This window comes from Glandiceps talaboti, chromosome 6, assembly GCF_964340395.1.
Source record: "Glandiceps talaboti chromosome 6, keGlaTala1.1, whole genome shotgun sequence".
In the NCBI taxonomy this organism is placed as follows: Eukaryota; Metazoa; Hemichordata; class Enteropneusta; family Spengelidae; genus Glandiceps; species Glandiceps talaboti.
In genome coordinates this window covers 11,827,524-11,853,512 of record NC_135554.1, presented here as the reverse complement: position 1 = coordinate 11,853,512, position 25,989 = coordinate 11,827,524, and the positions used below count along the sequence as shown (strand labels likewise).

At 35.6% G+C, this 25,989-nt stretch overlaps 1 protein-coding gene across 1 annotated transcript in view; it reads right to left on the bottom strand.

Moving 5' to 3' along the window:
• Positions 1-18,495: 18,495 nt before the first annotated feature.
• LOC144436841 (cubilin-like) overlaps positions 18,496-25,989 on the bottom strand; it is a 53,658-nt gene continuing 46,164 nt past the window's right edge. Inside the window, exons 30-39 of the mRNA XM_078125700.1 lie at positions 25,242-25,429; positions 24,637-24,792; positions 24,224-24,409; positions 23,273-23,487; positions 22,292-22,412; positions 21,578-21,760; positions 20,646-20,837; positions 19,604-19,903; positions 18,810-18,934; positions 18,496-18,543 (exon numbers count right to left, since the gene is read on the bottom strand). Of these exons, the coding sequence (XP_077981826.1) occupies positions 18,496-18,543; positions 18,810-18,934; positions 19,604-19,903; positions 20,646-20,837; positions 21,578-21,760; positions 22,292-22,412; positions 23,273-23,487; positions 24,224-24,409; positions 24,637-24,792; positions 25,242-25,429 (1,714 nt within the window). The remainder of the gene's footprint in view (positions 18,544-18,809; positions 18,935-19,603; positions 19,904-20,645; positions 20,838-21,577; positions 21,761-22,291; positions 22,413-23,272; positions 23,488-24,223; positions 24,410-24,636; positions 24,793-25,241; positions 25,430-25,989) is intronic.

Sequence of the window (25,989 nt, the reverse complement as noted above, 5' to 3'; positions counted from 1 at the left end):
CAAACTCTCCACCGCACGGTTTAGCAGGTATCAGTTCTGGGATTATAGTGAAAACGAATATAAATATGCAATATATACAAAACATGAGCATGAAAGAGTGACTCATATTTGCATCTTCTGCTGCATTCTGCAATATCACTGTTACTGTCTTATGTTTCTTTAATATTCTTCATCTAAAACGCAATGGCAATCCTACACCAGAAATTACATGCAGGTAAGGGACATCAACTGATTATTTATAAACTTGATAACAGAGTCATCCTTAATACAGGTATGTTGTTTACAATTTTTTTTATTACTTCTTAATGTTTGTTCTACTACAAGCCAAAGAGTTCCAAAAAAAAAATCCTGCTTGTCAACTAGGTTTACAGCACATCATCTCCCCTGTGTGGTTCTCAATAACATTTATAACACAGAAGGAGAGAATGGTTATGTCCAAATGGAGATGTTCCAAAGAGTACTAAGACAATACATACCATCTTTGTATTCTGTAAATGACAGACGGAATCCGCCATGACTGACTGTCAGGTCAGAGGTGAACACCAATAATGCCAAGTCTGAATTTATTAAAGTATTCTTTGGTGTGTCTTCACCTGTCAGTTCCTGTAAATGTACAAATAGATTTCAGTGTTTTTGTTAAGCGTGTTAAGTAGGTATAAATCTACCTGAGTTCCCTGTTATTTTACCAGGGTTCCCAAACAGTGTTTTTTTGCTAAGGGTGGTAAGTAAGTGGGTAAAGTCTACCCAAGTTTCCTGTCATTTTACCAAGGTTCCCTACTACAGTTTTGCTATGGGTAGGAAGAAGGTAAAATTTACTTGAGTCACTACTCAATAGCTGCAATATACTACATGTGGGTAAATTATATACAGAGTTCAGAACTATTACAAAAACATGATGCCACAGCAAGGATACAAAAGTTTATAGTTGAAGTAAAATAAACATATACCATGTAACATAAGATGGTAAATGTACCAAGTAATCTGTTGATTAAAAGTCAAAGCGTTACGACTTAACTTACCACAACATTAGATGTGTCCGGACTTGGTCCTTCATAGATGTACAGGTGATCGTAGTCCTGTTCAAGGTGGAAGTCATCAAATGTGATGTAGATGAGACTACCAGTACTGACTTGTAGATACCAGCTACAATAACTTCCATGTGGATAATTCATTGGATACAGTGGTGATGTGATAACATCAGGTGCTGTCATACTACCACCACATGCTTCAACTAAATGACAAAAATATTACAAGTCATATATTCAGTGTATTAATTAGGTACACAAAAACTTAACTCACATACTACATACCATATGCAGATACACAGAAAAAAGAAAAGAAAAGATTTCTAGTTTCAACTTTCAAGAGAAACTTCTGTCTAGCAGATATTGTATATACCAGTACAAAGTACTTATACAGTATTTGAGTTGTCCATTGTCAGGGTTATAGAACTTTTTTATCTTTGATTCAGAAATGCTATCTAAATTGAAATGTTACTCGACAACTGAAGTACATTTTTTTAACTTAAGTATGCAGCAATTGTTGAAATAATGACGAAGATTGACACTTTTGTGAAGGTACCCACTGAATGAAATTTCTTCTACGACACAGAACTTTGTGTCTGTACATAGACCTGGTAAACAGGAAATTCATTGCTTTCATTATCATATCAACATCAAAATGTGTGTATCAATAGATATCTCTGCCTCATATCCTGAAAATGACCAGCTACTTCTAAAAAAATATATTTTGTTCCTGAGAACTGAGATGACTAACCTGTAAAGTAGGTGATATTAAAACCTTTAGCGTTGTTGGAGTTGTCAGACATCCACAAAGACCACAATGCTGTGTTATCACTGAAGTACGACTCTCCTTGTTGGTTACCGGAGAAACGATACAGCAATGATGAGGATTCAGATTCATCATCACCACTGCCAACCTCCAACCAATCAAAATTTCTCTCAGTGTCAAAGTCATCGACATGGAAGTAGATATGTAGATTATCTGCACTGTCATCCTCTATGTCTATATTCCACAGACAGTGTTCGTTTTCTGTATAGTTGTCTGGATAGTTTGGTGAAGTGATGTGAACCAATGAACCAACAATTCCTGGCAATGTGTGACTATCACCACATTCTGGTTCTGAAACAACAAACAAATTAAGTTTGTATTACTACTGTGGAAGTCAAGCTACAGGAAAGCTATGATAACACACAAGTTTGTATTACTATAGGCAAGTTATGATAGACAAACACATTAAGTTTGTATTACTACGGTACTATGGAAGTCAAGCTATAGGAAAACTATGATAGACAAAAACATGAACTTTGTATTACTACTATGGAAGCCAAGCTATAGGAAAACTATGACAACACACAAGTCTGAATTACATAGGAAAGCTATAATAGACAAAACAAATTAAGTTTGTTATTACTATTGCAAAACTATGATAGACAAACTACAACTACTATTGGTACATGTTAACACAAGCTATCTAAGGAAGTTGATGTAATTACACTCACAGTAGGGTGGTGTCTCTGATAGTGAGTTTGTCTCAAGTGACTGTATATTCAACCTCATTGTGTGTTTACACTATCTTCACTACATGGTACATGGTTATTATATATTATGCATATCACCAAGACACTGCTATGTCACTCCAGGAAATACAGGCATATGTTTAATGAATTAGATTAACAATGAACATTCATGATTTCTAAGTGTCTCTTACCCGCAGTGAAAGCATCATGAATACACAGTTTGTCTACTGCATAAAATTTTCTGCTGATTCCTATGAGGCAATGTGGCCCACAGCAAAGATCTCCAAATAAAGGACAACTTCAAACTGATGACGTGTATATATGTAAAACCATGCCATGACTTTCAAGAACCCAAAGTTATGTAAAAGCCTTTATTTGCTGGAGTTGGAGTGTACACAATGTTGAGTCTTTAAGTTTGGACAGTGCCCAGTACGAACAATTTATCATCCACTTACCTGTTGTTATTTCAGTGAGTATGACATAGAAACCTTGTTTGTTGATTGAATAGTCAGCGTCAAAGGTCACCCAGACATGACCCCCAGTGGAAGACACTGGATCTGGTAAGTTGTCTGTGTAATCACCAGATACACGAATAATAGAAGTAGTCAGGTCATTGTGGTTGATTCCATTGCCGACTTCAAACCAGTCTTGATAGGATTCAGTATCAAAGAATACAAATGAGACACTGATTCTGTTGCCAGTTTCAGTGTCATAGTACCAGACACAGTTCAGACCATCATCATAGTTGTCAGGATAGTTGGGTGAAGTCAGATTTAGATAGCCATTCTGTGGGATTGTGAAGTCACCACCACACTCTATTAATTCTGGTGGTTCCTCTGTTGGGATAGGTTTAGGGTCTGGCACTGGATCCTCTGTAAACAGAATAAGTTAGACAATACTAAATATGCCCATAAGAAATGAACTTTTGACAAACTCACGTACAGCCAGAACAGAGTCACCCAGGGCATAAAATGGCTGACTTTAGGTTTAGGCGTGTTTCTATGGTTTTTATGCGCTGTAGCACCAACAACACGAAAGGTTTTCTGAAAAAGGAATTTGCAATCTGTAGGTATTCAAGTACAGTTTGTACAAAACACAAATTTGTACAAAGAAGTCAAACATTTTGTGGGGAAAGAAAAATAGGGTGAAAACAAGACCTCTGCTGTGTACATGTATGTCAGATTGAATTTCCCGCATTGGAGTAGATTACCCACAATACCCTTTATATACCCCTATGTGTGTATTTCATATGCTTCCCTATAAAAATGCCGTAAGAAGTTTTCCCATAATTAGTTGTTCTCATTTTTTCCTTATTTTTGTTGATAATATCATCTTCTGGTGGAATACAGTTTCACTCAAAATTCAAATCCAATTTCTAGTGAACCAAAGATACACAAAGTATTTCTCTGTTTGCAAAGCATCCTGACAAATCTTTGACTTCACGTACCTGTATCCAGTTCTTCTATTTCTAGTAAGAAACCTCTAAAGTGGAAAGTCCTATCCGTGGTGAAAGTTAGCCAGATTTGATGAGTAGATGAAGTCCAGAAATGCCAAGGTCTAATAAAACCAGAGATTTCATGTACCACAGAATCACTATCGCTTGGATCACTGCCTTCACCAATAGTTAACACGTCAAACCATCTCTCTGTTATAAAGTCACGGATGTGAACCACTAGAACTTTACTGTCATCAGATGCTACAACATGCCATTCACAATGCTATACAAGAGAAATCACAATAAATGCAAATCAATATATGTGTTTTATCTACCCTGATAATCAAATTATAAACAAACTACACTCACAAGAAAATGTTTGCAGGATTTGCCCAATCGTTATGCATATCAAGTTTTAAAGTATACTTTTTCAAGTGGTTAGATCATTTAAAGGTTACATAATAAATCTGTAAACAATATTAGCAGTACAAAGTCATCAACATAAATGTCATAGAATATTGAGAGATAAATACAATCACATATTATTCATTTATTGTACTGTTGACACACGCATTACATAAACTTATAGTCTAGTTCCGATACAGTATTGTTATGATTTACACCTTGACTTACAGTACATGTATAGTCAAAGTTGTTACTCTAGAAGTCATGAGATGCATGAGATGCATCCACAGCCAACCACACAGTCATTAACATCATGTCTTTGATAATCAGTCTCAAAATTCTAACCAATAACACAGTCCCTCATAAAGTTAGTCTTTATAGTGGTAATTATATAATATCCAAATATGGTCTATTTGTCAGCTCAGGATGCTACTTATACACTGTCTATGTCACTATAACAGTTGGGGTTCACTGATTGGATTAACAACTTTTTGTGCTGAGTGAGGGACTTTGACTAGACATGGTTTAGTTAGAAACCATGCTGGCATACAGACTAATAAACTTACTGTGTTAGCATCATATCTAGATGGATAGTTTGGTGATGTTACTTGGACCACAGTACCATCTTTTGTTGTAAAGTTTTCACCACATGGTTTGTCTGGCTCTATGGTAGGATCTTCTGGTTTCAGTACTACAAGAATATAAATCAAATAAATGTTAGTGAAAGTGGCACAACACGAGTTTAAAAGTTTTTTACTCAAGTGAAAATACATAAAACTCACACATGAAAAAGAAAGTATAAAATAATTAAAAATAAAAAATCTACCAACCCCACCTATTCTAAAATTGAGTGTAATCGGAACCACACAATTTTTTTTATTACTGGGGGTGGGCCTAATAATAAATACCTTGATGTGTGTATGCCTCTACTGGTCCAACATAACTCATCAGTCTTCTAGAAGTGTCTGCAGCCACATAGATCACATATCTGGTGGAACTTTCTAGATTACTCAATGTCACTTCACTGCTATCACCTCCAGTAACATATACATACAAATATCCTCCCAGCCAATCATATCGTCTATATCTCACTTGGTAGCCAATCACATCACAGTTGTACTCAGATATAGTCCAGGTAACATGAATATCATAAGGTGAGATACCTTCAGCAAATACTTCCTGTACATTCATGTCATCCCATTCAAACTCTGTTTCAAGAAATTGTAAATTTGAGATGAAAAGTTTTAAGTTGGAATAAATACTTGAGTAAATAAATAAATAAATAATAGTATATGTAGAGAAAAATAATACATGACTAAAATACTAGTATACAATATTATATGTAAATATACATTGCTAAACAGGGGTAATTATAAATCACATTTTACAAAATAAGCAATGTTTCATCATTAAAACCAAAAGCTAATCTTCGACTGGTAATTGTCATTATATCTAACAAAACAATTGCAAAAAAATTATTTCAGTTGCAGCTAGTGAAACTTGAGGTCAACCAAACCAAACCAAGGGACTAGGCTAGGAGGGACTAAGTGTACATGGTAAAAGCTGCTTACCTTTTGGAATGATCTCACATACATACGGCAACAAATTGTTACAATTCCTGTCCTCCCATTTACTGTCTACATTAGTGATAGCACAGTCTTCATGGGTACCATTAGATGGTTGTCCAGGTGCCCAGTTACTAAGATCCCATTCTGAGGAATCTCTACAATTCACCCATCTCCATCGACCCTCCACAGATAAGTCAGAATAACCTGAAATGGTTAAGACGTTAAAGTAGTATTGGTAAGAATATTTGATATGCACTTCCTGATTCTGTATGTAGAGCTAGAGAGATATGAACTGTTTTGAATTTTTGAGAAAATGTGACACCATCAGAAGGGCCTCACTGATTTGAAACCATACATACATTACATTACATTACATTAAGTTTATGCATACAGGCAACAGAATTCATACTTTACATGCGCCACCTCTGGTCCTATGTGACCTGTGGTCACTCTTTTAGCTAGAAGAATTGCCCTACATGTATGGTATAGCAGCAAGACTAATGTCCTTGGTGACATAGAACTTTAGAAGTGCGTAAGTATTCTAAAAATTGAAAATACACAATCTGAAAATAATCAATGCCATTATTCTTAGTACATATGTGGCAATCTAGAGGATTAAAAGTATGCAAAAACTCATATTAACCATGACAAGATATTAAGTGATGTGCATAATGTAATCTGTAGAGTTTGACATTTTTGCCAGGTTTGACATGGGTGTCAGAGATATGGCTGTCCACAGACTTATAGCCCCATCAGGGATCTACCTGTTGGGAGCTAACAACGTAATCAAGTAACTACAACACTGATAAGATATTAAGTGATGTGCATATCTATTCTATAGCATTTGACATTTGCTGTCCACAGACGGACAGACACATGGACAGATGGACAAGAGTCATTCTTGTAGCCCCCTCTGGGTTCTACCCATTGGAAACTAACATTGTCATCAAGTAATTATGACAAGATATATCAACATACCTATCCAGAATTCTACATTATTCATCTCCAAAGTGACAAGATCCAATTCTTCTTGGCTATCAATGATAACCAAATCTCCATGTGTGTCCTCTAAACAGTCTTCTCTACCTCCATACCATGGTTTGGGATCAGTTACAAATCTGTAACATTTCTCATCACCATTTACAAGGTGATAGTCATATCCCTGGGGACCTGTATACAAATATGATACATTTGTTCTTATATGACACTCAAAAAGTTTAAGTAATTTATCAAAAATGATGTATGGGCTAAGTTGCAGTCCAGTTTATCGACAGTACTCAAATTAATACTAGACATGGTCACATATTTTAAGAAATAGACCCGATTTTCACTCAGTCTAGTAATAATCCATTTTTTAAAAGCAACTGGTAAGAAGTCAGAAAATCCTTATGTTTTTATGCACTTATTCCATAATTTTATCATCAAAACACTAACCTACCACTTTTAATATTATCATTTGAACACAATAACTAGCTAGTGTTTCATCATTAACATTCATTGGAAAGACAGAGTGACAGACATGCAGGCAGGCAGACAGACAGACAGACAAACAAACAAACAAACAAACAAATAGAAAGACAGACAGTCTCCAGAGACAGATAGACAGCGACACAGACAGACAGACAGACAGACAGACAGACACACACACACACACACACACACACAGACACACACACACAGACACACACACAGACAGACAGACAGACAGACAGACAGACAGACAGACAGACATACATACATACATACATACATACATACATACATACATACATACATACAGATAGACACACAGACTTGAATGGAGTACTTACAGACAGCACCATAGGTAATATTGTAGCCTGTTTCAGTAACTGTTCTATCACTTCTAAATCTCAACCATATCTCACTGTATTCAAAGACAATATCCTCAGGCAACTCATATCCAGTGAATTCCTGTCAACAACAATATGAAGTAAAAGAAAGGTTGACATACATCAAACATGAATTATTACTACAGAAAGTAAGCTTTTAGAAAACTAAGCTAGACACAAACTAAAAGTATTGTATTGCATGTGTTAGATTACACAAGTGGGTGATAGCCGTGCCTTGGTTATGTGGATATAATCACCAGGTAATCAAGATAGTGTAGTCACGTTGACTGTGCCACTATACAAGAAAAACAGAAATTCCATTCTACAGTTTTGACTTGCTGCACAATACTTATTAATATGTTAACTATGCATATTTCTCATGCCAGATGGGGATATATGATTTTGTGCTTATAATCAACCTAAATGTAGTGACAATCTATATCCAAAATATGTACTTGCATAGAGTGTATGAAAAGCCAAGCATTACATATTCACAGTAAACAGTATACAATGTACCTTTAGTATATACAATACCTCTTAATTAAAAAAAATTATAAAGCTCAGTTGGAATCTAGTGTTCTTAGAACAAATATGCACATAGGTAAAATATTGGTCAGACATTTTAGTTAATGTGGCACTTGATTGGTCAGACATTTTAGTTACTGTGGCACTTGATTGGTCAGACATTTTAGTTACTGTGTGGCACTTGAATACTACACATACATATAGTTCAGTTAGATTAGAATTTCAGAGGAAACAACAACTTACATGTGTTGGTGTTGAGTCTGGATCTGTTCCTATTCCTATGTACAGGTAGTCATGTCCCGCTTCAAGTCTGAAGTGATAAAATGTCAGTTTGACACCCCTTCCATCAGGTATGGTTAGTAGAGATATGCAGTCAGCATTGTTAGGGTAGTGGGCAGGATGAAGTGGAGACACTATTACACCATTTGTGTCTGAATACTCTTCTGTTACACATCCATCTGGATGGAGAAGTGAATTGAACAGGTGTATTAAATCAAAAGTTATAAACATTTGGTTCATTAGGTTTGGGCAGTCACAACAATGGATTCAACTTGTTGGTATGAGTTGGTAAATCCTTGAACACTGAGTGCCAACTGTAAAGTGACATTAATAATTTTGTGCGTGTACTTCTGTGTGTCTTTTCTATCCTTCATAGGCTGAATATTGAAGCATTTCAACTGATATGACTAGACTGGACCTCAGTTCCCAGGAGAATGTGTTATACATACTACAATACTGCACAATGAATATTTGTTCCTCTTAAGTGCTTATTCCTGTCAGTGTAAAACATCTCTCATGAATATTCATTGTGTATTTCTGATGACTCCAACAATGCAATAGCCCATAGCAAAGAACCCTATAACTGCACAAGATCAACTTGAAGTTTCTCTAAAATCACAAGTAACTCTAAGTGATGTACAATCATGAAATGGCTCTCCGGAATCCAGTTTATGAAAATTCCTTTATTTCCTGGAGTGACATTCCCCTTTAAGTAAAAAATACTTTTACTTTACACCTCTGTGTTTTAGATTAACCACAGACAAGGAAAAGATATTTTCTTTGTCTGTGGATTAACAAAGCAATCAGATAATCAGACTTACCATCATAGAAAATAAAGTGGAATCCCTTATAGTTGATTGAAGCATCAGATTCAAATGTTAACCAGAGTGATTCATCGGTAGTTAGATACATTGCTGGATTGACAACACCAGATACATGTACGAAACGACTAGTGATATCGAGAGAGTTACTGCCTGATCCAATGTCTACCCAATCATGTTGATCCTCTGTAAGAAAGTGGCAATCAATGGTTAGGGTTTCAATCCCAGGTTCTCACATTACTATTATCTCATCAGTGGAGCCATGAGGATTATTGTATTGTTCTGGGCCAACTTTTTTTCTATAGCTTTGTCAAATAACCGTTTTTCACACCAATGTTTAATTCTTTTCAAAGTTGGCTTTTAACTGTTACATGTATCTTGACAAACTGATAAAGCCTAGTCCGAATCTACATCAGAGGCATCCACTCTTGTTTTTTGTATCACTTGTATTGTTGGGTTGTTGTTTTTTACACACTTTTGTCTTTGTGTGAAGTCTTTCTTGGCTCACTTCTTTCAAGAAAACACACTGGTGTTCTTTTCATGGACTGTAAATCAATATTCACATTGATTGCCCCTAACTTTTAAAAACATATTTTTAAAGGTTTAAAAAAAAAAAAAAAAAAAAAAAAAATTCATAAATGAATTAAAAACAGATATAATAATGAGTCAATTAATCTAGTTTTAATCCTCCATCCTGTCTGTCAAATAATGACTTTATACATGAATAGTAATCAGATATCTTACCTGTAGTAAAGTCCACAACTTCTACACGGATTGCCCTGTCTTCTACAGCATGTATGATCCACTCACAGAAGTAATTATCGTCATAGTTGCCTTCATCATAGTTTGGTGATTTAACAGTCACTGATCCACCATCTGGTATATTTAGAGTCTCAACGCAGTCTACAATGTATGAGAGTAAATTATGTGACATTTGACAAATTTATGTCAATTTTAGAAAAAAAATATAAACAAGCAAAACCCACAGGGTCCAGCAAGCATGTCAGTGATGATTTGATTTTAAATCCATATTACTCATTATACCTAATCAGTATGCGAATGCATTCATTTGGTGTGATAATCTCCCAGAGGATATACCGGTATATAGGATGGTAGATAAACTGTGAATGAAACTCATACCTTGGTAACAAGTCATTGAAAGTGACATAGTCCCCGCTATAATTGGGATTTAAGGAATTATCAATACTCTGATCACGCAACAATATTTGTGAACCTATAACAAACAGACTTAGATATGTTGTGTGTGCTTGTTGGACATGGAATATGCCTCCAACAATAAAGGATTGGTTGGGTATGGGGGATCATATCACGATGAAAATGGAGTCTGAGTTATGGCTTTGGACATGGAAAATTCACAAACAAAATGGCTGCCAGGCAGCCATATTGGATCGTATCACGACGAAAATGGACATGCACATGTATGTCATAGAACACTGTCCTAATACCAACTTTAAATGAGATCTGTTCAAGCATGTCTGAGTTATGGCTTTGGACATGAAAATTCGCAAACAAAATGGCTGCCAGGCAGCCATATTGAATCGTATCACAACGAAAATGGATATGCACATGAATGTCATAGAACACTGTCCAAATACCAACTTTGAATGAGATCTGTTTAAGCATGTCTGTGTTATGGCTTTGGACATGGAAAATTCACAAACAAAATGGCTGGCAGGCAGCCATATTGGATCGTATCTCGACGAAAATAGATATACACATGTATGTCATAGAACACTGTCCTAATAACAACTTTGAATGAGATCTGTTCAAGCATGTCTGAGTTATGGCTTTGGACATGAAAATTCACAAACAAAATGGCTACCAGGCAGCCATATTGGATCGTATCATGACGAAAATGGATATGCACATGTATGTCATAGAACACTGTCCTAATACCAACTTTGAATGAGATCTGTTCAAGCGTGTCTGAGTTATGGCTTTGGACATGAAAATTCACAAACAAAATGGCTGCTAGGCGGCCATATTGGATCGTCTCATGACAACAATGAATATGCACATGTATGTCATAGAACACTGTCCTAATTCCAACTTTGAATGAGATCTGTTAAAGCATGTCTGAGTTATGGCTTTAGACAGGGAAAATTCGCAAACAAAATGGTTGCTAGGCGGCCATATTGGATCGTATCCTAAAACAAATTGATGTGCATATGTATGCCATAGTATGTTGCCCCTGTACCAAGTTTGCGGGGACTAATTATTACAATGATAGGAGCATGGTGAGTCAACTTACCATTATCTTGTAACAGTATATGAAATTCTTAAGTATTGTTAATGCATAGTCACTTACAAACATTAACTTACCATTATCTTGTAACTGTATATGGAATCCTTGTAAGTTAGTTTACAGTCACTTACAAACATTAACCATAGACAGTGGAGGTCTCCCCTCCACTGTCTATGCATTAACTTACCATTATCTTGTAACTGTATATGAAATCCTTTGTATGTTAATGCATAGTCACTGACAAACTTCAGCCATATTTGATTGGTATCTGTAGTAAATGGATTGGGTAGAATACTTCCACTATGTTGACGTAATAAAGATGGCAGAATTGATGGGTCATGACCTCTGCCTATCTCCAAGTAATCCAATCTGTTGACAAGAAAATTAATGTGTGTATTAGACAGAAGTAGCTTTTCAATAAACAAAATGACATATTTACTCCAGGAGTATTACAACCACAAACACAGAAATCACTTTTAAGCAAACAACTTTATATCTACATGTACATGATTAAACTAATATTCTACAGAATCTTAAGTCCAACTATAACGTACCTCAGTTCTGTTACAAAGTCTATATAGGTAACTCTAATTCTGCTGGGTGCAGTTGAAGTGACTGTCCATTCACAATAGTCATTATTGTTATAGTTATCAGGGTAGTTGGGTGATGTTATATCAACAGTGTTACCGGGTTCTAAGTCTTCGTGTCCACCACATATTGCAGGGGTTGCAGTGGCAGTTGGATCTGGTTTAGGTGGACTTGGGTCAGCTGAAGAATTAAACAAAAAGTAATCGAGTCAATATTCTGAGATGAACAGACTTGTTTTAATTGCATTAGCAGTACAGATATGAATGTTACTAAATGCAGTTTCTTTCCTAGACACGCAATTCTTGAACTCTGATCTAATGGAGAACTTATTCGCAGGATAACTTGTCAATCCATGTTGAGCAGAGTTTTGATAATGTAAAAATCATGTGTAATGTTCATTTATACATTTACTTATATAAAAAAAATGGTTTTATCTTTATATGTCTTTCTATGACAGGGCTTGCTGAGCTGTGAGAAAAGTTAGAAGGTGCAATCATTTTGTATCAATAACTGTGGGTAAATTGATATTACTTGAAATACAATACAAAAAAAATACTTACTGTCATTACGTTCAGAGATTGCCAGTACAAAACCACGCATCACGATGGTAAAGTCTGTATAAAACGTCACCCACATTTCACTGTCTGAAGAGTAGAACGACACTGGCAGTGTTGTACCCGATTCATGACGCACACGCGTACTCTGGTCAGTGGCGTCAAGTCCGTTACCGATATCCACCCAATCATGACCCTCCTCGGTTTCAAAATCCAGGAAAGATGCTGTCATGCTTAGTCCAGATTCCGTAGTGATATTCCACAGACACTGCTCATTGTTAGAGTAATCTTGTGGATGGTTTGGTGATTCTATAACTAATGTTTGACCAGGTTTTATGCTGTAAGTACCACCACATGGCTTGGGTTCAGGTACATCTATAACAACAAGAGAGAAAATAGTCAGGTTAGAATTTGTAGCGTTCTTCAAAAATCACTCCATAGATAGATATAGAGTTTTAACTCCATTATTTGGTCAATGATAGATTACAAAACATTCAAATCATTCTAACTTCAGCCATGATGAACTCTGACCAACAATGAATATCTTTGAAGTGATAATTCTCACACTTTTGAGTGTCAGACAGTCACTGTACAGTTCAGTTGGTCTCCTGTACAGTGATCTAGTAAGCTCCCTCTGTAGCATTCCATTCTGCTCATGTACTAGTATTTTCACATTATGTTTGTCAAACGAAATTACATTCGATGACTGTAAGTGACATTACATTGTTAATATGTCTTTCAATCATTAACAATTACTCAATCAATCAATCAATCAAATCAATCAACTAATAAATCAATAAATCAATCAACTAATCAATCAAGCAAGCAAGCAAGCAAGCAATCAATCACAAGCAATTAATCAATCTATCAAGCAAGCAATCAATCAATCAATTAATCAATCAATCAATCAATCAAGTAATCAATCAAGCAATCAATCAATCAATCAATCAAACCAATACAGTAGCTGCATCAAATAAAGTTCTGTAAAAGGGCAGACACATTACATTGTGACTGTCATGTAGTACTAATATAGATAGGTTATTAGGTTCTTTCTGAAGACAGCATTTGTGGAATTTGGCGTATTTCTTATGGATGCATGTTCCACAGAATTAGAGGAGCACATGAGAGCCTGTCCAATACATGTACGTCTGCCAGTGGGTTCATACATGTACCATACACGTAGAGAGTATGGCAATGGGCTTAATAGAATAACAACAGATATGAAGAGTTGCGAAGTCTTTAATCTAACTAACCTTCTGTGTATAGTGAGAATGTCAGATGAAATCCTGCACCATGGAAAGAATTATCAGTTGAAAACCATAACCATGCCTGTGTACTTTCAGTTATGATGTCTTTAGGCAATGAAGATCCTGTCAGTTCCTATAACATAAAGTATAAAAATTTATCAATTACAACTTTGAACATAAACAAATTTAAAGAACTTTTGACCTAAAAAGTCTATGATGATTTGTGGTTTTTCCAGAGACAGTGGAGAAGCTGTGGTTTTTCTAAGCCATACACATGTAGTTCATCAATGTATTTTTCTAGTTGATTTAAAGTGGGTTTTTTTTCTTATTCATAATTTCTGTAATTTAGTCATTCACATGCTTTGGTTGAGGAGAAAAGACAACAGTTATAATTATTGCAATACTTGTCAAAGAACCATGGATTTGCTGATACCAGGGTTACCAGATCTGAGCAAAAATACTGTACAGTGTACTTCAACTGCCTTAAATGCAGTCATCTTGGTGAACTGATAAGATTTGTCATTTCATTTGGTTCAGAAAGTGATTCAAGTAAACAAAGTCTCCAATTTCAATTAGATGAAAGAGGAGAATCTAAAAAAAAAATGAAACCATAACTATATGCCAACTTACTGTAGTAGTTGATATGCCAGGCTGCAGTCCATCACCAATCCATAACCAATCAAAATTCCTCTCAAGGTCAAAGTCAGAGAATGAAATCTTGATACGATGTGTTGGGTCAGTACTTGACAAGTCAATTCTCCATACACAACTACTACCATGTGGGTACGGGTAGTCTGGGTACAATGGACTTGCTATGTTGTCAGGTTCATTGGTATAAGTAGCCCCACAGGGATCCACTGTTAGTTTCAGAATCAATAGAAAAATATGAGTCAGTTTATACAAACACAAAACATGTACATTATGATATAAAAGTTAGTGATAACATAAACAATTTTGAAAGTTTTGAGTTGTGTACATGTCGTGGCAGATTTCCTATTGGTTGTTTTTCTGGAATTTGTTTCTGTTTACTTAGGTTCACAATAAGACTCACTGTGTATTATAACTGTCATGAATGCTTAAAGCTTTGTTGAATCATGGATCCTGGAGTCTATGGTAGCGTAAAGGAACAGTCTTCATAGAACTGCTGCTGACAAAGTATATTCAAATACTATACCGCAATACTAAGATAGACCTAGATAGAATTACTCAATACTTACTTCATGACTTGCAATCTACTTTAATTTTAAATGTTCCAATTGTTTACAAATGCCTTGAACTTTACCCGTTCATAACTCAAATATTTTTAGATACACAAAATCTCGCACTGGCAGTGGTACTATAGGCATGTTTTAATTATTGAGATCAACAAATGTTTTTCTATCGTGCAAAAAAGATATTGACTCAAGAGTCATTTATATATGTTGTCATGTCCACAAGCTGATTTCATATTTTGTTTGACAGCAGTATCAAATTTTACGTTACCTGCTATAAAGTCAATATCAAATCCTTTGGCTGTGATAGAATTATCACTAGTAAATAGTGCCCATAATCCTTCACTCTCTGTAGCAAAGGATCCTGTGACCCTTGACCCTGACAGCCTGTAGAAAGTACTTGAGAAGTCGACTTCATTGGTTCCTTCACCAATCTCCAGCCAATCAAAACGTCTCTCTGTTTCAAAGTCATTGATCATCAACAGTATATACTGGTCTGGTGGACCACTGATGGTCCATTTACAGATTTCATTGTTGGAGTAATCGGAGGGGTGATTTGGAGTCTGGATATTTACTGATCCATCACGGATAATGCTTAGGGGTTCTCCACAGGCTGGAAGAAAGAAAATCAACAATTATGGAGATTTGTGAAATAGAATGACAAATTTCAAAGGAACAATATTTTACCATATTTATCCTATTTACGAATGCTTGAAAGATGATAAGGATCTCAAATTTGTATATATTCTCAAAGCTGATAATAAACTGAAGTATTAAAAAAAGACTGTAACATAGTGTAAGTGGGACTTTAACAGTGATGTAGGGATTATGCAATATGCCATATTCTGGTTATAGGAAAAAACGAAAGATTTCATAGTTTGGCCACTAGGAGTGCTGTTCACAAGATACTTGGTGGCAGGGCGTGAGGGCCAGAATAGTGGAGTATTGTCGCATAAAGACAGCAGACAATAAGTTACTACTCATTCTCCATGTTGTTCCCAAAATACTATTTTAAAAGCAACTACCAATAATCAAAACATGCTTAACCACTTTGTAATATTCTTTTAAGAACATTCAGAGTTCTTTCACACATGTCATTCACTGCTTCATGTAACCAGTGGCCATGGCAAAAATTTTAGCCCTTACATTAACAAATCTGGTGCACCTTCTTGTGGTGGTTACCTGAGAATTATAGCCGGCATTGTGTATAACCAGAATATGGCATATTGATGACAATTAGTGACTATTTTTCCAGAAACAGAACAGTTGACTTATCTTTTAACTACAAGATACCTTGGTTCAACTGCAATGTTTTTGTGATTAGGTAAAGTCTGCAGGTTTACTGGGGTGCCACACAAAATCATGGTTGGATGTATGGCAATACATTTATGTTTAGATTTGACCAGATTTATTCCTCTGTAAGTGTGGTTCGTTCTTCAACCTCAGCAAAACACTGAACTGTTTATAAGCAATTGGCTATATTTTACAAACCAGCTATGATCTAATGTTAACAAACTTGTTACTTACGTGGTGGTCCAATGTCTTCTACAACAACATGAAAACCTCTCTTTGTTATGGAGTAATCTGTAGTAAATAGCATCCAGGCACCATTGGTGATAGACTCAAATGGCTCAGGAGTGAGACTTCCTGATAGATGAAGTTCAGAAGTAGTCAAGTCAGTATGGTCAACACCATGGCCAACGTCTAACCAATCATGGCAACGTTCTGTTTCAAAGTCTTCAAATGTGACCTGAATTCTATGTGTTGCTATGGTTTCTATCAACCATAAACACTCAAGGTCATTGTCATAGTCATCAGGATAGTTAGGAGAATAGACATTTCGTGATTCTCCCTCAGTCAAGGTAATGTTCTCTCCACATGTTGGTGGTAATTCAGGGGGATCAGATGGTACTGGTTTCTCAGTTGGTACAGGGTCTGGAATACGGAAACAGATAAATACTATGTGATATAATGTAAATGATTGAACTGAATTGAAATTTATTCCACCAGCGAAAAGTAAAATATATGCACAAACTTTGAAAGCAACAGAAAGAACAGGCAACTTGACTTCAAACAGAGTAACTCTTACAGTTAGTAAACCACAAAATAGTATATAAATATTAGCACAATAATTTCACAATTGGTACATCAAGTGAGGTACATACATCAAACTTCATACACTACAGAGACCACATAACCACTTTACTATGAATTGCAAAGTTATATCAACTGTACAATGAGTAACACTGAAGTAAAGCACTTTCTCTATGTGCTACACTCATTTATAGCATTCATATCAAGTGTAAAAGTATACTGTTTCAATTACTTTATTTACAAGCACAGCATGTGGCCTTTCTAAAGTGGTCAATTAGCAATTGAAACAGTATACATTTAGTTTTACACTTGATATGGATGCTATAAATGATTGTGATACATACAGAAAATGCTTTACTTTTAGTGTTATGGGGTTGTATGTAACATACAATTACAAATATGTGAAATACATAATTTTCACAAAAAACTATTTAGCATGACCCCTCTACTGAGTCTGTTAGTACCGTCATTTCTCTCTATAAATGATTAAAATCACAGAAAATGAAATGAAAGCAAAATACAAAAATTAAATTCATAACAAAAATTATAACCCTTAAGTTAGAATACACTCAATTTTTTATTTTTTATGTTTTTTTTAAATGATGTATTACCTCTGATGTTCTCTACAATCTCAATCATAAATCCTCTCCTGTTAATAGTGTAATCTGTACTGAAAGTGATCCAGACTTCATCCGTTGATGATTCCCAGTACTGCCAAAGACGGAAGTATCCAGACATATGATGCTCTCTACTGTCTTCATCACCCGGATCTGACCCTTCACCGATATCTACCCAGTCAAATAAGAACTCTGTTCTCAAGTCTCGTAGATAGACAATCAAGTTGTTGCCATCTGTAGCTTTGACACGCCATTCACATAGCTGGGAAAAAAAGAAGAAAACATACGATGGTAAAAATCAAGGAAAAAATGCCTTTTTGTTTGTGATATTTTGCTTTTCATGATTTAGCAGTAAAGAAAAGGACATACTACCATAACCAGAGTGGATATAGAGTTTTACATTTAACTAGATGGCACAATGTTTTTACATCTCAAACAACTTTTTTGTTATGATTTACATACAAAAATAATATGGATATTGATATAGGACAAGCATTATGTAATGATACATTTATCTTGACTTTTATTTCTTACTTCTATCACCTTAAATATGAATTTGGGTGATACAATAGGATCTCAGTAACATATCCAACTTTGAAATCTTGACAATTGATTGGCCATTTTAGGGGATTTTCTGGCAAGGGTTTAAGGGAAACCTCTGGTGCACTATGACATCACATATACCCACCGACAAGCTAATTTCAATACATTTCAATGAATACTTGATACTTCATCTGGTGATGACATCACATATACCCACCGGCAAGCTAATTTTCAATACATGAATCAATAAAATGCTGAATACTTACTCTGTTGTTTTCATAGTTATCAGGATAGTTGGGTGATGTAATCACTAACAGACTGTCTGATTTAGCTGTGTAATTTCCACCACAGTCTTTCATTGGTTCAGGAGGTGGTGATGGTGGTTTCCTCACTATAGAATATCAGAGTAGAATAAATAAATGGAATGCTTATAAGAGTAGACATCATTCTAGTCATAAACAACAACAAGTTCTAAAAAATCAGAAACAATTTCTATACCTAGAAGTGATCAAATTTTCTCAAATTGCACTTCTAAACATTCAAACCCCTTCCCTTGACTAAGACAAATCTTAAAATTTTCAAAGCCAAGCTGGAGACAAGCATATATTATATATATTCAAAGAATTATTCAGTGTGTGTTGATCTTTTAGTGTCATTGATGACTGAAAAGAGTGCAATGCTTCAGGGTCTGGTACTGGCACCAGTCAGACAATTCTTCTGATCGACTGCAATGTATCAATTGTAATGTATTTGACTCTTAATTAATCAACTGACAGACCGACTGACTGACTGACTGACTAACTAACTAATTTACTAATTCTGGGTTAATGGGTGGGTGGTTGGTTAGTTAGTTGGTTGGTTGATTGATTGATTGATTGATTGATTGATTGATTGATTGATTGATTGATTGATTGATTGATTGGCTATGATTGATTGATTGATTGATTGACTGACTGACTGACTGACTGACTAACCGATTGGCTACTAACTGACACACAAACACAAAATTCTACCAAGTCTATTAATTCTTATGTTATTCATTCACCTAGTGTATACATACCTTCAAATGTCTGTACAGGGTCAGCAGGTACATAGTCCAGTCGTATCTTGTCAGTATAGCCAGCTACATAGGTAGAATACCAAGTAGATGATTGTAGTCCATACAGAGTGTATTCACTACTATCAGCACTAGGTATATCGATAATAAATATACCCCCTACCATATCAGTTCTATGATAGCGCAGTCTATAACCCAGTATATCACAACGTAGTGAAGACAGCTCCCAGTCGACATGGATACTAGATGAAGACAATGCCTCGGCATCAACTGAGTTCACATTCTGGTCTTCTAAGGTAAAGTCTGTAAGACAGTGAAATGAAAGTAATTGTGAGAGAGAAAAATATGATTATGATTTGAACGATCATGCTTGGTAATGAGAGAGACCCAAGAACATTCCTGAGCAACTATTAAACTCTACAGTCAAATTGCCATCTTTTATTTTTATTTTATTAGTGGAAAAAAAAAGTTATTCATATGGAATAAAGTCTGTTTAAAATTGAACAAAAACACATAGAAGAGTCATATTACCCTGGTATTTGAGCCTTTGGTTTTCTAAGATAGACACAAACTAAAACTATTGTCGCAACAGGTTGATACAACAGTGATAAGATATTGAATGGACGTTGGTTTAATGATAGTTTCTGTAGGGAGGCTTCTCTGAAAACTAGTTTATTTAGAGTTACATGAACTTGCAGTGTTGTTTTGGGACTTCCAATGTTGAACACAGGGTGATTAGAGTCACACAACAGAGGAAGAACCGCAATCATCCACTTGTGTAATCTACGACATTGAAGAACAATAGATTTAGTTTACATCTATCTTAGTAAACCAAAGGCTGGGTTACCAGTGTTGTAACAGACTTTTTGCATAGGTTCTGCTTTCAGCATTTACATTTCAATTTTCAATAAGTTTACCCCTTTAATGACTTGGTTTCTAGTAACAATTACCGGTGCACTCTAAAAATAGGGTGTCAGCCTTATAAGGGTTCAAATGTAATTTATATGTGAGCGTTTTGGCGATCATGCTGGTATTTCAAACTTACTTTTAGTATTTAATTCACAGATGTAAGGCAAGGCATCTTGACATAGTCTTGAACTCCAGGTGGTGCCATTAGTGACAACTACACAGTCTTTATCAGGAGTATTACTACCATCAGCCAAATCTTCATGCCACTCTGCTGGGTCTGTACAATCTACCCATTTCCACTCTTCCTCCACAGCTCGGTCAGATAAACCTACAAATTGACAACAAGCCCTGTCATGTATGTATATGATGAAAGGTTTACCCTTTAGAATAAAATTAGGTTTTCTCCAGATACTCCACTTTCCTTATAGGGTATATTGGGGAGAGAAATATTTAGTATGACATTCTCACTCTCTGTGGATATATGCCAATTATTAATTTTTGTGGCCAATTGAAAAATTCCACAAAACATCAAAGTTGTATTTTGTCTGAAATATATCATGTATCTGTATAACAACAGCTATACGCCTGCCAGATATCATAACAAGGGTTTGGGGGTGTGGGACAGGTAGACTTGTGCAATTTGTGGCATTGAATCTCAAGATCTCAAGTAAGATATGATTTGATGTATGGTACATCTAGACTGGGGAATTGGGTAGAGGGGTGGGGTTTGCACTCATAACCTAGCAGTAATTTTAAGGAAACATCCCTGAAAGCATCAGTGACTGGCTTTCAGATCGTGGTTTAGTGAGTTCCAGTCCCTAATAATTTTGGGAAAGAAACTATGTTGATGTACTTGGTGTTTCAAATGGCCTCTTCCACCTGGTGTCAGATAATCAATGTCGATGGGGATTGCCACCTCCATATGACATATACACTCATGTTGTACTCTGTATAGGGTTTTTCTGTTGATGAATAAGGGTTTTGTTTGTTGCAGGGGATAGCAGTTTTCTGTCAAAATAAGAGACTCTGCAGCAGTAGTGTCAAATTCCACTGAATAACACAACTCACCAATCCAGAATCCTGTCATATTCATTCTATTGAGTATATATGCATACTCAGACTGTGTTTCTACAATCACTAAATCACCATGCAGTGTCTCCATACACTTGTCTCTAGCTTCTTCCCATGGCAATGGCTCATCAACAAAACGGTAACATCTCTCCAATGGACCAGATTCATACCCAACAGGACCTAAATGGAAATAAAAAACTCGGTGCTATGGTGAAATATTATATTTACATCATAGTTTTCTAAAATAGCTTCCTCCTGCATAGAAATTTCACATTTATTCTACTGCAATACAGTTCAAAACCGAAAACTTTATTGCATATCTGCATGCAAATAATATGCAAATGAGGATACAATCATTTGTTGTATACAAAAGCATGCAATTGCATAGTATTATTTTTAAGGAAATTGCTGTTTCACCTAAAAATGTAATAATAACAGAACTCCAGTTCCAGTGTGGGTACTCCGAGGTATTTACATTCATCCTTGCAGTGTTTTCTGCTGCAATTTCAAGTATGGCTGCAGAAAACACTGCAAGCACTTGTGCAAATACCCCCTTGAATTATGCCACTCTTGTACTTGCACACCATGGGGGTCTATCATACACGTTATCCATTGCATTTGTTTTGACTGAATAATAGATCTAAAACTGTACATTTTGCACCATCAAACATGTCCTTTGCAAATCTAGTGACATTACAATAGAAGACCTACACTCGGCATCATATGTGATGTTAAAACCACTATCTGCTACAGTCCAATCACTTTCAAATCGTATCCATACCATGTTACTTGTACTGATAAAGATATCTGGAATCTCATGACCAGTTAATGTCTGAAAAAGAAATACAAACAGTGAGTCTTGGCATTGACAGAAGCTTACATCTCTAAACATCATTCAAGGTGGTTTTTTAAAATCCTAATTTCTAAATTACTTTGATTTTGACACTAAGTTGTTTTTGCAGTTTGCAGTCCTGATGAAACTCTTGCTCAGACATCCCTCCCTAGTAATGGTTGGGAAATAGGTGTATTGTTTAATAAACACTTATAGGTAGAGTGCAATCCTGTGTGGATAAGTCTATTCTAGTATGGGGGGGGTGGGGGGTGTATTGCATGATTTTAGCTCTGTGTTGATCATGAGGATAAATATGTTGTAACATTGTATTCACTTAAGAATTGTGCATCTAGTAAATAAAGTGTATCTATTTTAGAATGTTGTCTCTGGTAAGTACAGTTTACAACCCTTGTACTAGTTGTCTAGAAATGGTCTGATCATGTCATTTTATCAGTGGTGGACAATTAAAATTGACTTTGCAGGTGCTGAAAAGTCTTCTCCTTATCACACTATCAAGCAGACATATATTGATACAAAATAACATTGGGTGTCTCTGATCTAAGTTCATGGCATGTTCTTATCAGTTTGTTTATATCTGTGAAAGTTAGTCATATTACCATATACAATGTGTCTAACTTTCACAGACATAAACAAACTGATAAAAGCATTGTATGAATCTTATCTACATCTGAGACACCAGCTATTGTTTTTGTATCAATGTATGACAGTTTAATAGTGTGATAAGGAGAAGACTTTTTGGCACCTTCAAAGCCAGTTTTTATTGTCCACCACTGATAAAATGACGTTCTGATCAGCAGTATTTCTAAACAACTGGTGCAAAGGTTGAATTTAAATCATACCAGTGTAGGTGAGCTAGATGGATCATTGCCATCACCAATGTACAGATAGTCTCTACCATTCTCCAGACTCAAGTCATTAAATGTCATTCTGATTTGTCTGCCTTCTAGTTGTTCTAGTTGCCAAGTACAATCAGAATTGTGTGGATAAATTCCTGGATAGTTTGGTGATAGTACTTCTCCTGGGAAAGTTGTGAGGTGTTGTGACACACAGGCATCTGAAATATAAAATTAAAGCTTTCTAAGAAGGGATAAAATTTCTGTGTACATGTAATTCTTAAAACCCCAATGTATGTTTGTATACACTTAATATTGTGAATGATGATTTTCTGGGTCAGCTTAATATTTGCGATAAAGATTTTAGGAGAAAAATTATTTTTGAAGTAAATTTTTCATTTGAAAGGGATAACATTTCTGTGAACATGTAATTCTTAAAACCCCAATGTATGTTTGTATACACTTAATATTGTGAATGATGATTTTTCTGGGTCTGCTTAATATTTGTGATAAAGATTTTAGGAGAAAAATTATTTTTGAAGTATTAAAATTTTTCATTTGACAAATTATCAAAGCCAGCGGAAAATTGACAATCAACATCCTGACACTATACAGATAAATTGCATCGCTTATTTTTTCTGCATATTTGGTGGTACTACCTAATTTCTCCAACGTCATTCATAAATTTCAGTTCCCTGCAACAACTTCTTTTCTACAACAAATTTATCAGCACAACAAAACAACACAGATCTTGTTTTAGGAATCATGATAAAATTTGTAGTCCAGAACATAAGGTGTAAATAATTTACCTAGTATATTATCAATAGTTACTTTTTACAAACAATTTTCAGTGACTATGTTACCTTCTGGGAGAATATAGCATAATTAATACTTCCAAATTAGTTTTGTTATTTTCATGACAAAGTCCAGCTGAAGAATTTTTTATGGAGAACTCACCATCATAAAAGTCGATTTCAAAACCATCACCAACGTGGGAAGAGTCGGACATGAAAGTCATCCAGACAGCACTGGCCATTGTATAAAAAGTATAGTCTTGGCGTGAACCTGATATGGTAAGTAAACGTGTAGACCTGGCTGTAGAGTCTCTACCTTCACCTATCTCAATCACATCATGGTACCATTCTGAGAGAGAAAAGAGCAAAAGATGTAAAGATGAAAATATGATCAAAATCCATGACAATTTCCATACTTTATTTGAAATTGACAATCTTGGTATTTTGTCTAAAAAGATTCACTCAGACTTACATACCAGTGTCAACTGTCTTAACATTATACATATAGATTTGCCATAATTAGAGTCAGCATTCACTATCAAGTTAGCCATAGTTTATTATATTACTTGGACTTACCTGTGTCCACTGTCTTGACATGCACACGTACATTGCGGTTAGCGTCAGCATCCAGAATCCAGTCACATAGTTCATTATTCCCATATTGTTCATCACCCTCAGGATGTATGACAGTTTCAACATCATCAGTTGGTATCTGTAGTTCACCACCACAATCTATAAACATACAGAGGCAGAGAAGACTTTACTGAGTGTACTTCAGACAGTGCACAATGATGGGGGAGGGGGGATCGAGGGGCAGTGATAAACACCTTTTGTAAATTTTGGGCTCCGGACTCTCATTTCAAGATTTTACACTTATATAACATTTGATTGCCAAGACAAGCTGGGTGAAACTTGTTCCTCATTCAGTGTTCAGTATAATTTCTTCCCATGGACACACAATATAATGCCTCATGGGAGTCAGCAGGCATGTGCATGCATTAGCTGAACATAAATTCACAGCTAGGAATCTGAAGGCATATTACGGGACATGCCTGTAAATGTAACAGACCTCATGCAGATCCTGTAACAGGGTATGTAAAACAAGTGCTGTTACAGTCTGTAAATTTGGTGAGATTTATTCTACCAAACTCAATCATTCTCTTATCCATCCCTTGACATACCTTCAGTTGTATATACTTGTAATCTGATTTCAAATCCTCTGTAGGTTATTGATTGATCTGTTACAAATTCAAACCATATTTCATTGGTGGATGCTAGGATTTCACTAGGTAAAACAGTTCCTGAATCTCGTCGCATTAGAGTACCACTATCAGGATCTGACCCAGTTCCAACTGTGAGAACATCACGTCTTATATGTGAAATAAGAAAACATACTTGGTGTGAGTAATATGTCATACACTGTACTAATTAACTACATCACAGTCCACCCATCACAGCGCGCCCAGTGTGATAGAGACTGTGTGATGGAGAATCTATGTGATAGAAGACAAGAGATAGAGGGACTGTGTGATAGAGGTAACATCAGAGCAGGACTATGTGAAAGAGGTAACATCAGAGCAGGACAGTCAGTGTGAAAGAAGTGACATCAGAGCAGGACTGTGTGATAGAGGTTTGATTGATTGATTTTATTTAGGTAAAAATTTATATAACACATAAAAGTATTTTTAAAAACACTTATTTCCAATGTGGTCCTCATAGGTAACATCAGAGCAGGACTGTGTGATAGAGGTAACATCAGAGCAAAACTGTGTGATCATAGAGGGACCAAGATATAGGACCAGACTATGTTGACAGGACTGTGTGATAAATAGGCCATGGCCAAGTCTTATGAAATGTCTTTTATTACAGTTGTTTATCTCAGATATGCAGAGTGCAAGTTCTGAGATATACATTATTTGTCTAATGTTT